The 17,432-nt window shown below is 34.1% G+C and overlaps 1 protein-coding gene across 3 annotated transcripts in view; it reads left to right on the top strand.

Moving 5' to 3' along the window:
- PDE10A (phosphodiesterase 10A) overlaps positions 1-17,432 on the top strand; it is an 815,835-nt gene that overhangs the window by 645,980 nt on the left and 152,423 nt on the right. For all 3 annotated transcript variants that reach the window (XM_051998086.1, XM_051998085.1, XM_051998087.1), the window contains one exon: positions 522-550. In XM_051998086.1, the coding sequence (XP_051854046.1) occupies positions 522-550 (29 nt within the window). The remainder of the gene's footprint in view (positions 1-521; positions 551-17,432) is intronic.

Here is a 17,432-nt window from a genome sequence, read left to right as displayed (position 1 = left end):
CTTATGTGTTAGAGCAAAGCTTCTTAAACTGTGAGTCATGATCTCAGATGGAGTAATATAACAATGTGGGAGTGGTGAAAAATTTGGCCCTGAAAGGTTTTTTAATTCAGTGGCCAAAAATTAATTCAAAATCAAATGAATATTTCTGGCAGCAATTGCCCCATGTTGCATCTCACGACTTCACTACAGCTTTGGTTCTGAATACACAACTTGTGCATTTTGCATGAACACTGCCAGAAACACCTTGGCTCAGATTCATAGTGGGGTCATATAAAAATTGTTTGGGCACAAAGGTGTTGAGAGGAGAAAAAAAAGTCCTGGTTTAAGGCCAATTCTGTGTAGTTGACAACACACATATTATCTATATATTAATGCCTTGTTATTTAGCCCTTAAATATTAAAACAAACATATTTAAGAACCAAATTCTCAAGTTCATTAAGGTGAAGGTGTTATGGAATATCATGGTACCTCATTCCAGGACTTGCCTGTAGTTTTTAATTGTATTTTTTTTTCTTTACAGATGAAGGAATTTCTAATGAAATCACCCGGGTAAGTAATTTAAAGAATTATTTTCTGCTGTTACCACATAGAAATCAAAAACTTCTGATAAGCTTTTGCTTATTTTTATACTTAATGGAATAGTATTGTATTTAGAAAAAAAAATTATTGAAATTAAGAGTCCCCAGATATAGGTAGTTATTGGAGGGAGGATGGAGTTTGGGAAATATGGACAATCCAATTATGCCAGCATTGGGAGCATTATAGTATTAGTTACTTTGGCAATACCAAGTAAACCTTTTCACATTGTGGGGAAATAGTCTTGTTAACTTTATGTAAATCAGGGGGCTAAGCTCCTGGAGGACAAGGACTGTATAACACCTAGTGTATTGTGAGTGCTCAGTAAGTGCTAAATTATTGATTAAGCTGTAAGATGAAATTATATTTATTTTATATCCTTTATTTCAGTACTTATTTAAAATTGGACAAAATGTTGAAAATCTAACATAGCATTTGAATGAAACAAAACCCTGTTAGGTATCATTTATCCTTTATAGTGTTGAAAATAAACATTTGAGAATCATTGACAGAATAGCCTGTACAAATATTCCTCTACATTGCTGGCCATAAATAGAAGGAAAGCCTTTGAAATGAACCAGAGTAGCTAACTTTTTTTTCTTTTTGTATCATTTTCCCTTTGCAAATAACAACCGAAATATGAGGAATTTAAGACTCAAGCCATTAATTGGTCCAACACACATTTTTTAAGGTCTTTCTGTGTTTAATGTGCTGGGGTATGCACAGGGATGAAATACAAGGATAGATAAGACACGGTCCTTGCCCTCAAGGAGCTTACAATATAGTCAAGGTAAGGCACTCACACACATAACATGTATGTAAACATACGCACACAAATATAATGAAAATTAGAATGGGCTGTGTATATGAGAAGATGACATAAGACTACAAAAGTCTTTGAAATCAAATGAAGTTTGGGATATCAGGAAAGCTTCATTGCAGAGGTGATTTTTGAGCTGATAGGTAGGATGGGAAAGATGTCAATAGAAAGAGATGAAGGGATCAGAGGAGAGTATTACAGGCCTAGATAATTAACCACCAGAACACAAGTTCAGAGATAGGGGAACACAGAGTGTGTCCAGAGTGGTTTCATTTTGACTGGGTGAGGACTGAGAGAAGAGTATTGAATGAAAGAATTAAGAGCATCAATATCTACTTTTTGCATATGGTAGGGATGGACACCAGACTGCATGAGATTGAAAGAGAGTGAGATAAATTATTTATGCCCTGAGTAGTGTTTTAGACTTAACTTCCTATGAGTTACAATTCATTTGACTCTTTGATCCTTTACTATATAACATGTTTTCCTCAGAATAACACTCTGTATTCTTTGGACAGCAAAACTTTCTGACACCATAATATGCACATTTATTTTTAAAAATAGTACTAAAATTTCCCCTTCTGTTTCCTTTTATTTAACGTAAAAATTTCCTTACTTTTTTCCTAGTTTCTTATGCTGAGAAATGGGTTGATGATGAGGAAGGCAAACAGATATCGCTAGTTATTAAAAATGTGTGGCAGTGAAAGAGTCATTGGAATAAGAATAAGGAAATAAGGGAATAAGTTCAAGGAAAAGTTTTTTTAAAATAACATGCATGAAAAAACTTGAGGACATTTATAGGAGAAGAAAAAGCCAAGTGGGAAGAGTAAAGATTTAAAAAATGAAGAGATTTTCAATACAAGTAAGACTGGTTTTAAGGGAGACGGGAGGGGAAATCCAAGGATACTAATGAGGGAAAGATGGGAAGATATTGATCTTGGGTAGGAAGAAAATCACTCTTTCCACAAAGGAAAGAAGGAGGTAATAACTAAAGACTCATGTTTTGAGGGAAGATGGAGAGGAAGAGAGAAAGTCTTCAATCTTTTCAGTGGTGTGAGAAGTGGTATAATTTATGATAGTGATGAAGCTGGGCTATGCTCAGAAGCTGGAGGAAAGAAGAGGAGGTTAGAACTCATCCTATGGGGGATGTGATAGGGAGCCAAAGAAATATAACACATTTAGTGAGCAGCGGGGTGTATTCAATTAACATAATGGCAATAGTAACAGCAGAAATAATTATTTTGATAACTAAAATTTACACATCAAGTTTACTTTTATTTACTTTTAAGTTTGGAATTTAGGAACAAAGAAAAGGCCAAAGTGTCTCAGTGGAAAGGAGCAGAAGCATTTATATTTGGTCCTAAAGGCAAGAGGCAGCCACAGAATTTATTTGCATTAAGAGTGGGGATATTTGCATTTGAGGAAAATTATTTTGTGTGTAGGATAGCCTACAGATAGATTGTTGCAGTAATCCAAATTTGAACAAAGGTGGCTGTGTGAACTGTGAGAATGGTTTGGATTAGACAGCAGGTAGAAATAGAGATCTGTGGTAGAAGATGCGTCAAGAAGAAAGGTGTAAACCTGGGAGATGGGAATAAATTTGTGTGCGAAGAAGGAAAGAAAGAAAGAAACATATATAAAACTATGTTTTATAAACTTTGTAAACTATCACAAAGATGCTAAGATAAGCATTTAGCTCTCAGACTAGGCAGGTTACAAGTAGTGTCTCATTTGATCCTCACAGCAACCCTGAAATGTAGTTGCAATTTTCCCCCCTTTTACAGTTGAAGATATTGAGGCAGATAGTGGTTAAGTTACTTGCCCAGATTCAATTACTAAATGTCTAAAGTTGTATTTGGTTTTTCTTGTTCAGTGCTGTATCATCTGTGCCACCTAGCTTTATTAATATTTTTAAAAGTCGGAACATACTATTTCCTCTTAATTCTCACTTCTAGAAATTATTTCCCTTGATATTATAGACCTTTTGTTCCTCCAAATTAGTTTTAGTTTTATTTTGTCTTAAATCTGTAAAATCAGAGTTTGAACCCAAATGCTCTGAATCCAAATTCAGTGATCTCTCTATTCATTTTTCTCTTTGCTGACATGTGTCAGGTGGGTGCTAGATAAATGTGGTCTGGCACAGATGCCAATAAATGCCTCTCACATACTTAAATTTAAATGCCACAGATTCTGTATTCCATGGTTCCCATTTATTATTTATCTCTTTTTAGCAAATGTATCCCTAAGGCATATCTTTTGACTTACTTATTTCAAGATTTTATGTTCTTCTTCATCCAGGATCTTCCTACCACCTGGCAATTAGTACCCTGAAAAATACTCATGAAACTAACCCCTTGTCATAACAAGTAGCATATAGAAAAGAGGGAAATCTCATTTTCCTTGCTTGTTTTTCTACAACCTGCTTCTGCAGGCCCACTTTCCATTTTTCTTCACACAGGGAACCCAGCTATGCCACTTCATTTTAGGGAAATCAACTCACATCTGCAAAGATCCTTTCTTGTTTCATTAACAAAATTGAACATCTCTTGGTTCATTATATTCTGCTTTATTGGTGGGTTTATATAGGATATTGTCCTAATGGATTTTCTCAATGCCTTTTTGCTGTCCAGTCTTTTTTGAACTTATTTTAAAATAAGTGGACAAATGAAGCTCTTTCTCTCTATTTATTCCTCAGAAAGCTGAGTGGTTTTGAATTCTACTATGGTCATTTATTTTGCACTCATTTCTTATCAGGATTTGGTCTTCTCAACAGTCTAGCTCCAGCTTATCTTTCCATGTCTTTTCTGTGGTCCAGTCCAACTGGTTTACTTGCCATCCTTTGTACGTGACATTTTAATCTCATATATTATATGTTTTGGCATCAGCTGTTTCTGTCTCTGAATATTCTCCTTCCTCACTCCTATTCTGAAAATTTAGAGCTGCTCTCAAAGCTCAAATTAGGCATCAGTCTCCTACATGAAACCTCCCCCAATATCCTAGTTAATATGTGTGTTAGCATATGTGTGTGAATGTATATATACACTCACACACCTATGTAATATACACACAAATATACATACATGCATATTTTAACCTATTTTCTTTATGTATGTATATATATAAACACACATACCAAGAGGTTAGATATATAGTGTGTTGCTCTATTCCCTCTTCTAGAGACTAGGTTTTGTTTCATATTTAATCTTTTTATCTCCAATACCAAGTAAATAGTATTAGATGCTTGATAAAAGCTTGTTGGCTTATTAATTGGTCTACCTGAGGTAGAGATTTGAATTTAAAGATTCTTCCTAGAAAGATTTCTACTTGCTCAGCTGTATGTATTCGATCTCTGAATATAAGCTGCTTGTAAGTAGGGGGTTGATAGCCCTGGCACTTAGCACAGTACTTGGCACATAGTAGTTAATTAGTCAATGCTTGTTGGTTGATTTAATTATGAAATTAATCTCCTGCCATGATGATAGAAAGAGGGAAATGATAAATTCAATGTTCTGAGCCTAATCCCAGGGAGTTACAATATCTATATCTTTCACCCAAATATTAGTAATGTTGTCTGGATCATTAGATCAAGGAACCAGAATGTCTACATAAGTAAAACAAAATATGGTCTTAGATAGTTCAAATACAACTGTACCCCAGGAGACTGAGGTCTCTAGATAACAGTAGGGAATTTCCCACTCCTTAATAACTTCTTAATAATAATTCTTTCCATGTTCCAGATCTCTAGAATCTAAGTTTTTTGGTAGAAGAGAATGCTCTTTTTTAAAATTTAATTGATTGACTCATCTCCAGAGTGCTATTTCAGATAACTTCAGATAAAAGCTTTTGCATCTAACATACAGGTCATATCTCCTGTTGGCTATTTTCAAATCTGAAAAAGATTGTTTGCCAGCTTCATAGGATCAGTTAATCTGTTGCCTATTGATAACAAACTAGTTAAGTTAGTTAAGAAGTTTTTCACATTCGCATTTCCCCTGTATAATTCTTATAGTAAGTTGGTTCTTGTTGAGATATAATTCACTCTGGTCCTTAATTCTACCATTTGTAAAGTTTTGGGTTTGGATTTGACCATCTCTGAGGCCTCCTTCTAGCTCTAAATCTCAGAGTTCATTGGCCTCATTGATATCTACACGTCTCTTCTCTTTTAGCCCTTGTAAGAAATGCTATCTACCAATCTATATTCATGCTGAATAATTAGACTTTTTGCTAAATCCAGTCTAGTCTCTAGGTCTACTAAGTGGCTTATAGTCTTAACACTCTTTCTGACTAAAAATCAAGCATTCTGTCCACTGTGCCATCTCATGTCCCACTATATTGCATTCTCCTCCTGACAGTGAGACACTATGCTGAGGAATGTTGTGATGGCAGTCTTCATAATAAGAGCATGTATAGTACTTTACATACATGATCTCATTTGCTTCTCTTAGCAGCTTGCTGAGGGAAATAAAATAAATGTTGTTATTTCCATTTTATGGACAAAACTGAGAGTTAAAAGGATTAAGTGATTTGCCTGTTGCCTATTGCACCTAATTTTGGAGGCAAGAGTTGAACTCATACCTTCCTTAATTTAAAGGAGTTAATGTCATAATTGTCAAGAAGCTTTACTTTAAAGCTTACAAAATATTTTACATATATGATCTCATTTGATCTTTTCAACAGCTTTGTGAGATATTACTAACTATTATTAACAGATGAGGAAATGGAAGCCAGGAGAGGTTAAGTGACTTCTCTCAAATCATTTAGTGAGTATCTGAAGCAGAATTCAAATATAAGTTTTTCTGACTTCAAGGCCAACATTTTGCCTATCAGCCTTCCTACTTATCTTCTGAAAAGAGTAAGCAAGATGTAATTGGAAAAGAATGAGACCAATTTAAGAGGCTACTTAAGTAGTTCTGTTGCCCAAATGCAAAGGCCTGAGGGGTAGATTCACTTGTACAAAATTTTATACTGTTACCTGCCAGGTGCTGTTTCATCTCCAGTTCTGGAAGTGCTAATATGCTTCCAGAAGAGGTAGGAAATGAGCCATGCTCTGGAGGATAACTTAGAGCTGCCATTATTGCTTTAGCAGTACAGGAGGCTGAGGACAGTGGTGGTAAAATGTAACTTAGATTGCCAGCTCTGTTCTGAAGCTTGGTCCCCAGCAAAGTCATGTCTTCACCATGCTGCTTACTTTACTCCTAATTTAGCTCACTCTACCTATTTCTACCTACCATTAGTAGCCTTGCCTCCAGCTGAGTACCATTCTCTCCTTTTTCATTTTCAGCTCTTCTTTAGGGTATGTCTTCTCCTTTGAAGCAATCTCCTTGAGAGAAAGATATCTGATATTTGTAGCCCTAGAACTCAGCATTGTTTTTGATGCATATTAAGTGCTTAATAAATGCTTTATAAGCTCAGTTCAAAATTAAAATCTCTTCCCTGAAGAAATAATAACTCATTACCTCTAATCACAAAGATTTAAAAACTCAAGAGATCACTTGGGAACAAAAGAGAAAATTTTAATTTTGTCGAGACTTATATTAAGTAATTCTTATGTGTAGTATGTAACCATTGTCTATGCAATATGCCGACCTTTGGTATTAAGTACAGTCTATTTTTAAATTTTTTTTGTCAGAAGTGTAGGCATCCACTCCACCTAATTTTTGAATGTTTATATATTTATAATTATTTATTTTATGTAATATTATAAACAAATGTGAATTTGTTCATTCCTGACTTTCTTTTGAGGCAGCAGGTCAGATTTTACAGAATCTGAAGGAGGAAGATGTCAAAATAGAGGATCATTCATTTGACTGTAGGGGGAGAGAGGAGGAGAGAAAAGAAAAAACATGGAGAGATAAGAGAGAAGAGATTGAATTTATGGACACCGGTTTTCATACATCAGTGCTACCATTTTTTTAGGGTATTTTGTTATCTAAAAGATTTATACAGATTTCACTTCACTGAATTACAGACATGTTGTGTCCATTTAATAACAATTACATAATTGTGAACAAATCTTCCTGTTGTAGTACCTGATTTCCTTGTGCTATGATGATGAAATGCTATATATTTAGACAATACCACAAAGTATCTGAGTCCTTGAGAAACAACAATTGAAATAACAAGACATTTATTTGCTAGACTTTTGTGAGTTTCTGTTAAGGCAAAAAAACTTGTAGAATGCATGTTTATATTTGAGCAATGATAAATCATCATTTGAACACCTAGGTGGTGCAATGCATAGATTGCTGGAACTGGAGTGAAGAAGATTTATCTTTGTGAGTTCAGATTTGGCCTCAGATACTTAATAACTGTGTAATCCTGGACAAATGACTTAACCCTGATTTTGCTTCAGTTTCCTCATTTATAAAATGAGCTGGGGAATAAATTTTTGCCAAGGAAACCCCAAATGAGGTCATGAAGAGTCAGATACAATTGAAAAATGACTGAACTGAAATTATCACAAGTGCTATCAGAAGTTATAAGATCTTAAAGTCTCTTTCTGGTCATAAGTGCAATTATGGATAAATTCAGAACTAGAGTCAGAGTCAGTAAGCATTTCTCAAATACCTACTGTGTGCCAAGCACTCTGCTAAGCATGAGGGCAAGAAAAGGCAAAAGACAGTTCCTGTCTTCAATCCAGTGGCCAGGGGAGGGAAGGAGGAAAGACAACACATTTAAAACTAAAAAGTATGGAGTGAAGAGCCATGATGAGAAAGATAACCCATTCAGGGGCATGATGAAGTCTTACAGTCAGGCTAGGGAATGATTAGAATACTATGCTGAGTGACTTCCTTATAGGGTGCAGATCTGGAGGAGCTCTCCACTGTCTGTACTCTTCTCTCTCCAATCTAATGGAGATAGGGAGACAGAAACAGGGGCTGCTGATGAGGAATAAGTTTCAGAATTGATGTCTTTTGTAGGATAAAGTTCAGGGTAGCTACTGGTATTGCTTGTGTGATTCTGCTATAAACTCCTTTTACTCTTCAGAACATTCCTAGGAGATGTAGTCTCAATTTCTTCCTCTGTAAAATTTGGGGAGAATCGTGAAATCTCTTGGGTTATCTCTGATAGCCTCCAAAGCCATCTAGTTCAATACATAATGGAACAAGAATCTCTTGTCAGAATACCAACAAAGGGGCCTTTCAACTTTTTCTTGAAAACCTTTTTCAAGGAGGAACTCATCTTATTCAAACTGCTAGTAAGTGTGCAGATCATATAAGATCATCATCCATTTGATCTTGAGAATTTTCAAAAATAAATGGGAACTCAAGTGTTGTCAAAAATGGCATTTACGAGGCAGCTAGTTGGCTCAGTGGATAGAGTACCAGCCCTGAAATCAAGAGGACCTAAGTTCAAATCTGTCCTCAGACACTTCAGTTCCTAGCTGTGTGACTCTGGGCAAGTCACTTAACCCTAATTGCCTCAAAAAAAAAAAAAAAAAGTGGCATTTACTTGTTCCTTTCTAATTCAGATCTGATGAGAGTATCATAAAGTTTATCAAGATTACTCTGATATAAAATAGCTGAAAAGAAGAGAGAGAGATTCAGAGAAAAGATTTAAATCCTTATATGTCCATTGCTAATGTCTTTTCAACTGCAAGGTTCATTCATGATGAGCAATTTTTGGGAATAGTGGTTATTAGTTATTTTTACTACCACTTTATTGGTGCAAGGTTGTATCATGACCCAATTATTTTCCTTTATCCAAGAATGTTTCAAGATGACAAGCCTCTCTAAGATTTTCCAAGTCTTCCTTAAGTGTCTTCTGAGAGTATTCCTACCACTGTTTTATCCTATAAAAATATTTATCTACATTTTCTTTGTACATAGTCATTTGTATTTTATCTCTTCCTTAGAATATGAGTTCTGTGAGAGCGGGGTCTGCTTTTTGTCTTTCTTAGTTTTCCTAGCATTGGCACCTAGAAGGTGCACAATAATAAATGCTAACCTCAGAAGGTTCAATTACAGCTAAATCTACTCCAACCACTCAATTGCTTTCTTTGTGTCCATGGTGGATTGCTAATCTAGTAAACTGAGTGTGACCATGGCCTTCCATGTCAGGACTGAAGAATTTTTCTTGATATTCATGATTGCAATGTTACTTCTCCAGGCCAGTTAATCTTGAGTTGAATCACCTGGCCCACTCTAAAATTTCCTTTGATAAGTACTTTTGTTCCAATGTAAAACTTAGCCAAATAAATGGAAAGCTTTAAGGCACAGCTCTGAAAGGTCATTCATTTTTTAAAATTTCAATAATATTTTATTTTTCCATTTATATGTAAAGATAGTTTTCAACATTTATTTTTGTAAATTTTTTTAACCTCTTCCTCTCTCTTACCCATTCCTCTCCCCAAGACAATAAGCAATCTATGTGTATAATCATTTCAAACATATTTTTATGTTAGTCATGTTGTAAAAGAAAAGTCACAACAAAAAAAAAGAAAACCACATTTTAAAAAGGTAATAACTAAAAAAAAGGTGAAAATTGCCTGATTTTAAACCATATTCAGTTCTCTCTCTGGATATAAATGTCATTTTCTGTCCCAACTCTATTGGAATTGTCTTGAACCACTGTATTTCTGGGAAGAGCTGAGTCTATCATAGTTAATCACATCATCTTGCTGTTACTGTGCACAATGTTCTCCTGGTTCTGCTCACTTCACTTAGCATCAGTTCATGTAAATCTTGCCAGTCTTTTCTTGTCCATTATTTCTAAGAGAATAATAATATTCCATTATATTCATGTGCCATAACTTATTGAACCGTTCTCTTATTGATGAATATCCATTCAACTTCTAGTCCTTGCTTCCACAAAAAGAGCTGCAACAAACATTTTTGAACATGTGGATCCTTTACCCTCTTTTATGATCTCTTTGAGATACTGACCCAGTAGTGACACTGCTGGATCAAAGGGTATGCCAGTTTGATAATCGTTTGGGCATAGTTCCAAATTGATCTTCAGAATGCCTGGATCAGTTTATAATTCCATTAACAATGTACCAGTGTTCCAATTCCCATATCAACATTTGTCATTATTATCCTGTCACCTTCACCAATCTGAAAGGTATAAAGTAGTACCCAGAGGTGTTTTACTTTGCATTTCTCTAATCAATTATGATGTAAAGCCTTTTTTCATGACTAAAAATGGCTTTAATTTCTTCATCTGAAAATTGTCTGTTCATATCCTTTGATGACAAGATCTTTCTTGATTTACTTAATCAAAAAGGGATTGTCAGTTTCTCTAGAAATTTCAGACAAAGACCTTGAAGTGTCTCAGAGGTTTGTTCTCTTTCCTGATGGCCTTATTGTCCTGTTTACTGTAACATTTCAGACCTCACCTTGGTCTAGTCAACAGGGAAATCTTATGGCTTAAGTTCTGAAATTCAGTTATATTTGATTTACAAAGGCAATGCTTTATGCATTTTTGAGATGAAACAAGAGGTTATGTGGTAAATTATATAATACTTAACACAAATATGTTTCCCCTTGAGAGTTACCATATAAGTTTGCAGAACTATATTCTCTTCATCTGGCTTACTTCAACTTTGAAGTCTTATTTATCTTATGTGCCTATTGTTGGTTCGGCTTATAGGTCTAAAGCACATTATTTAATTTACTTTATATTACCTCATGGACTGTTCTGATATCATACTTCACTCAGCTGCACAAGGAACAGGGAGATACATATTCCATCCAGACTAAATATACTAAAGGTATATAACTGGAAACTCAGCTTCTAATTGCTTAGGCCTAAGATTTGACTTTTCTGGTTCCTTGAGGAATAATTTAATATAGTTTTGCTTTGGTCTCCTCATAAGTGCAAATAAGAGTAAATAACATATTTGCACATGTGTTCATGATAGTGTCTTCCCATGTATAGAAATAAAATGTCTTCAGTGGGATCAAAGGATGCTCCATTTCTCTTGAGAAAAATTAAAGGCTAGAGTAATTAGTGTTGGGACAATAGGTGGCAAATGGTCATTTGCCTTTGATTAAACAGAACTTTCTCCTGTGAAGCTTTGGATGAGGTATATTTAAAGGGAGAGGCTATCTTCCTTGCCAGTTCAAATTTTAAAAAGTAATCATAAATCCATGAGACAAAAAGCATATAATGAGAATTATAGAGAGAGAAATGTCACCAGGCTTTCAGACCACCTAACAAATTAAATAGCCCTTTAAGGAATGGAATTGTGATATGAATTGGAAAGGCTCATAGAATCATTCATTTAGAGTTAGCAGAAATTTCATAGATGTTCTAATCCAAAGATTCTTTGGATTAACTATGGATTATGACCCTATTAGGGGTCATATAACTGAATGTGAGGGTTGTGAAAAAAATTTGACAATAGTAAAAGGTTTTTGAATGCAACAACCAAAAAGTCAAAATCAAATCTATAATGAATCTGAGTTGTTTCTGTCAGTGTTTGCCCACGTTGCATTGCATGACTTCACTGCACCTTGGTTCTGAATATGCATGTGCATTTTGCACTATACATGCACAAAAGCTGCCAGAAATACCTTGGCTCAGATCTGAAACTGGGTCATGTAAAAAATTCTCACATGAAAAGGGTTGTGTGGAAAAAGAATCCCAGGTTTAGTCTAATACCATTATTTTTTGGATAAGGAAAGGTTGCCCTAGAGACATTAAGCAATTTTTCCTAGGTCACAAACATTATAAGTAGCAGAACTACTCTTTTATTTCAGATGTAGCAATCTTTCTTTATAGAATGATACATTTTAGAGATAATCTAATCCAATACAGTTATTTTATAAGTGGAAAAAAAGACCCCCAGAGGTTATATTACCTGATTAAGACCACACACGATTAAAATCTAGGTCTTCTGACTTTAAAGCTGTCTCTTTCTGTATAACATTTGATTGTGATTGAGTTTTCAGGAATCAAAAAAAGTTAGAGCAATTGGAACTTTGTTGGAGGGGATGTCTTGACATGCCTATTTCATGTGTCAGTCATACATGGGATTGTGTAATTTTGGAGATTGCTGGATATAAGCACATTTCTCCTCTCCCCTCCCCAAATAATCTTAGGGAATCTCCTCAGTGTAATTAATAGTATGACTTTTTTATTTTTCAAATAAATAATTATAAAGAGAATGGATAGGACAAGAATCTTGAGTTACAAAAATATAACTATAAGCATGTTGAATTATTTTATTTTACATCATTGATGAGTGATCTCTTTCTCCTTCCTCCCTCCTGCCCAATCCCCTCTCTTTCTCCAGATGTATGTATATGTGTCTGGTATTTCTGTAAATATGACTACTTGTATAAATTCCATAGAAATCTTCTGGTAAAAGAAAAATTGAAAACATATTTTTCTTCAACAGTTTGTTGTGCTGATAAGTATTTAGTCATTCATTCATGTCCATGGACCTTTCTTGATAGTGTTACTGGAGTGGTCAATTAGGAACTCCCTTATTTGGAATTTTACATCGATTCAGATAATCTGGAGGTAACTAAGTATTCTCAAATCTATTTTTTTTCCCTGTAAAGTTTATAACATCACATTATAATAAACTTAGAAAATTTCATTTTCACCTCACTGCCTGCATCTCACTGTTTTCATAGAAAACATTCAGCACAAATTCTAAGGCTATTATTCCAACTCATACTTAACTTACAGTTACCCAGCTATAATTGGTAGCTCTGTTTCCCAAAACATAGTCTGTCTCTCATTATGATTCTAGAGATTTTTTGTTTTGTTTTCTTTTTTAAATACTTTTCAAATATATGAACCCACCAATCTGGTCTGTTTCTCCCAATATTATTCATCCAATTAGTATTTCCTTAATATTAATAAGTTAATATCCATTAGCTTTTACAGAGGGATATTTATTGAAAAAAGTATAACAAGAACCACAGTGCCTGTAACACACTAGTAAATTCGAGTGGCTTGGTCCCTGGGTTCAAGGTTAAACTGTTAACATTCTTCCCAATCAAGTTTACTTCTGTGTGGGGCATAGCTGATAAGCTGATCCTTGCTTGCAGGATATGGTGTCTCAGTTAGTAGTTGAACCAGTTCTGGGCTGGGATTGGCTTCTCACTGGATACAGATTCTGTTATTAGTTTCTGGATCTATGTTGCTGTTCCATGATGAATCTTCTGATATTTCAAAACTCACAAGTTATAACCTGGTTTATTTTGTCTCTCATACTAATTAACCTGTTCAGGAAAAATAAATGCCACAGAAACATGGCTGTTGGGGTGGAGGAGAATGGAACCTGAGACCCACAGTAGTGCTTGCCACCAAAAAAAGCTGGATGCTGCAATCAATATAGTGCTATATTAAAAAAACAAAACAAAACAAACAAACAAAAAAAACCAAAACCTGAGTTTAAATCCAGCTTTAACACTTACTAGTTGTGTGACTTAAGGCAAATCACTTAACCTCTGTTTGTCCCAGTTTCCTCAACTAAAAAATGGGGATAATAATAGCACTTGGAGGATTGTTATGAAAATCAATAATTGTAATTCTTAGTACAGTGCCTGGCCTATATAGTAGGAGCTATCAAAATGCTATCTTTTTTTTTTATCATCATCACTATTCCTTTTGTTATGACTGAATTTTGGGGGGCAGGAAATTGAGATATCTGTAATTGACAACATTGCCAGAATTTTTAGAAAGTTGAGTTCCTATCTCAGAATTGTAATAAAAAGCATTTATTGTGTGGTAGGCCATTTGATAATTTTATGGTCAGGTAAACCTATCATCTTTCTCTCCACATAATATTTTCCTTTAGGGAATTAACTCTAAAGGAGCATGTTTTTAATAAACCTCATATTTCCAAGAACCTGCAAACTTAGTTCAAAGTGCATGCTGTAATTTGTTTCCTTTATTATTAAATATTTATCTACTTATATGTAGTTGTAGAAAATTTGCATTTAAATCTCCCAAGTATATATATATATATATATATATTTTTTTTTTCTCTTTTTGAGTTGTATTTTGACCATTGAATGTTAATATGGTGTTCATCTTTAAATCATAGGATTTAAAACTAAAGTTATGTGCTCTTTATCTACATTACAATATTTTCACTAGTCAGGGTCTTAATGAGTTGCTGGTTTTGGAACAGAAATAGCATATTAACTGTATGAAATCATATTATTTGGCTTACTGAAAGCTCTTTTTGCTGTATTGATTTTTCTGTCAAAGGATAGATTTTTAGCTCTTAGTGTCTGAAATCTTTTTTTTTCTTTTAGATTTGAAAAATTAATTATATATAGATATGGTATATTTATTTTTTTCTCTGATTAGAACATTACACATATCATTATACCTTACATTCCAAGTATTTCTATTTCCTTTTATTTGCATTTATGGGAAGAGCAAAGTAGGACCAGATGAAATTATTCCCCAAGTAATTAAAGAACCCAATTCTGGGATTGTAAGCTGTACTGTTCTATAAACCCTTGGAAATGATTGCATGGAAAATTTGTACCCCCATTCCACGTGCAGCTGAGTAGAGCAACTATAGTTAATTGAGAATTGATTCTGCATTTTGGGCCATTTTCTTCTTAGTGGAAGAGGAGTGGATTTAATGTGCCCCAGTACCTTTTAAAGGTGTATAGTGGTGTCCTGGGCAGGATGTAGAGGGAAACTGAACTTGTGTTCTCTTATATTTGGAGATAATGCAAATGTCTCTTTTCTTTGTTGGATTGTTTCACGTAGCAAATTAATACTTTAACTTTTTTGACTCTTGGGACTTAGCCTCTTATACATTAGTTTTTAATTTTTAAAAAGTACTTTAAAGCTATAGAAGAGATATTTTCAGTCATTTCAGTTGTGCCCAACTTGATGTGACCCCATTTGGGTTTTCTTGGCCAAGTTACTGGCATGATTTGCTGTTTCTTTGTCCAGTTCATTTTAAAAGTGAAGGACTGAAACAAACAGGATTAAGTGATTTGCAAAGGGTCACACCACTAGTAATTATCTGAAACCAGATGTGAACTCAGGACTCTAGGCCCAGTATTCTATTCACTGTGCCCTGTGGCTGCCCCAGAGGTGAGATAAACTGATGCATATATGAAGTATCTTCAATGTGTTGGGCACTTTGCCCAATGCTGGGAATACAAATATAAAGAAAAAGAAAACTTGTCTCTTCTCTTATCTCAATAATGGGAAAAGAAGACAAGTGAAAAAGTTGAGAAAAGGAAGGAGCTAGAAAAACCAGAATAAAGAACTGGAGTGACGGGAAGTATAGTGGTGTTTTTGATAGAAGTTTTAAAGAAGCTAGTGTTTAGGATGAAATGATACTATTTTGGGCTTGATGAGTTTGAGAAGCCTATGAGATATCTAGATGGAATGTTCAACAAGCATCTGATAATGTGTGACTAGAATTCAGGAGAAAAAAGTGGGCTAGATATAGATATGGTAGTATTCTGTATAGATGAGACATTTGTAACATAATATAACTGATGATTAATGAGAAAATCTGCACACACAAAAAAGGATCATGACAGAGCTTCTCTGCCCTCTCTAAGGGACTAGATATGAATGATAAAAGTCTTGTAAAATACACAGAAGTAATAGTATGGGGGTGGGAATGAGGAAAACACACACACACACACACACACACACACACACACACACACAAAGGAATATAAAAAACCCAAGGGAGATATGCAATAGAGAAAGTGCTCATTATAGAGTTTCAAATATTACTGAGAATTTAAGAAAAATGAATATTGAAAAACAGGCCATTCAGAAAAACAGATGATCACTATACATTTTTTTTTCATTGTCTGGAATAATAGGTCAAATTCAGACTGTTACCTAGTCTCTCATACTCCAACCTTTTCCATCCTACCTTTTTCCCTAGCTAAGAATGAGTTTTACATTTTAAAATTAAGCTATTTAAAGATGTAAACATTTTTTAGCTTCTGATAATACAGAATGAATGGGGCCCTTTGTCCTTGGAGACTCTAATTTGCCCACCCTTACCTTAGAGCTTCAAATAATAAATTAAAATATGTAGTTTTGAAAAGAATGTTTTGGATCTCAAAAAAAAATTTCTGTTTTACTTATTGACGGTTTAGAAGTAAAAATTGTACATGCATATATGTATTTGGCATATATTTTTATAAATGTTATAAAGTAATAAAAACCAGTTCTATAAAGCACATAAAATCAAACTCAATGATTAGGAATTAGTAAAATATATCTAGTGTATCTAGCCATAGGCACTATAAAATTACAGTGAAATTTTTTATAATGAAATTCCCATTAAAACAAATATACTTCTGATAGACTGACAAAGCTGAAAATAATTTCTTGTATTTTGTGAGTTTTTTTGTTTGTGTAGCAGGTGTTAACTGGCAAAACAATATATTTTAATCTTGTTTGGGTAAAATTTTATTAAAATTTATAATAAAAGTAGAATAAAAACTTTCTAAATTAGAGTATATGATATAAATTTGATTTTATTTTAATAATTTTTTGTTCCTCTTTTGCACCAGTAGTTTTTTCAGTTCAGGAAACTCCCCAGGGATGACAGTCCTTTTTCAAATTTAGAATAACAGCCATTTTGTAACTTATACTTAAAAGGAAGACTAAGAAACTTGTCATAGGCTCACTGAGCCTCCCAGTCAAAAGCAGAATTTTAACTTAGGTTGTCTTGACTCCAACGCCACCTCTCTCCATTACAATCATCTCTTCATATGATAAAATGACATCTACAAAAGTCACATGGCTGACCATAATAAATATGTTTGGCCTGGACTATTTGTAGAAATAAGAAAAATTAAAAATAAAAAAAATATTGTATAATTTTTCCATCATGTGCTTCAAACAGTGACTATTAACTCAAGTTGATTGGATGCTTTGTGAAACTAACTTGCTAAATGCTTCTTTATCTCCTTAAGACCAGATTTTTTTCTTTTGGAAAAACACAAAGAAAGTTTTCTGGTCAGTGCAAAGAATTTAACCACTAGATAGGCAATTTAACCTACTAGATAGGGATGGCTTTTCTTTATAAAATATTTTCAAAGGGTTTATTTTGAATATAATAGTTCTAGA

This window comes from Antechinus flavipes, chromosome 4 (assembly GCF_016432865.1).
Source record: "Antechinus flavipes isolate AdamAnt ecotype Samford, QLD, Australia chromosome 4, AdamAnt_v2, whole genome shotgun sequence".
NCBI classification, from domain to species: domain Eukaryota; kingdom Metazoa; phylum Chordata; class Mammalia; order Dasyuromorphia; family Dasyuridae; genus Antechinus; species Antechinus flavipes.
The sequence above is the reverse complement of the archived record's forward strand: the minus strand, read 5'-3'. Positions and strand labels throughout refer to the sequence as shown.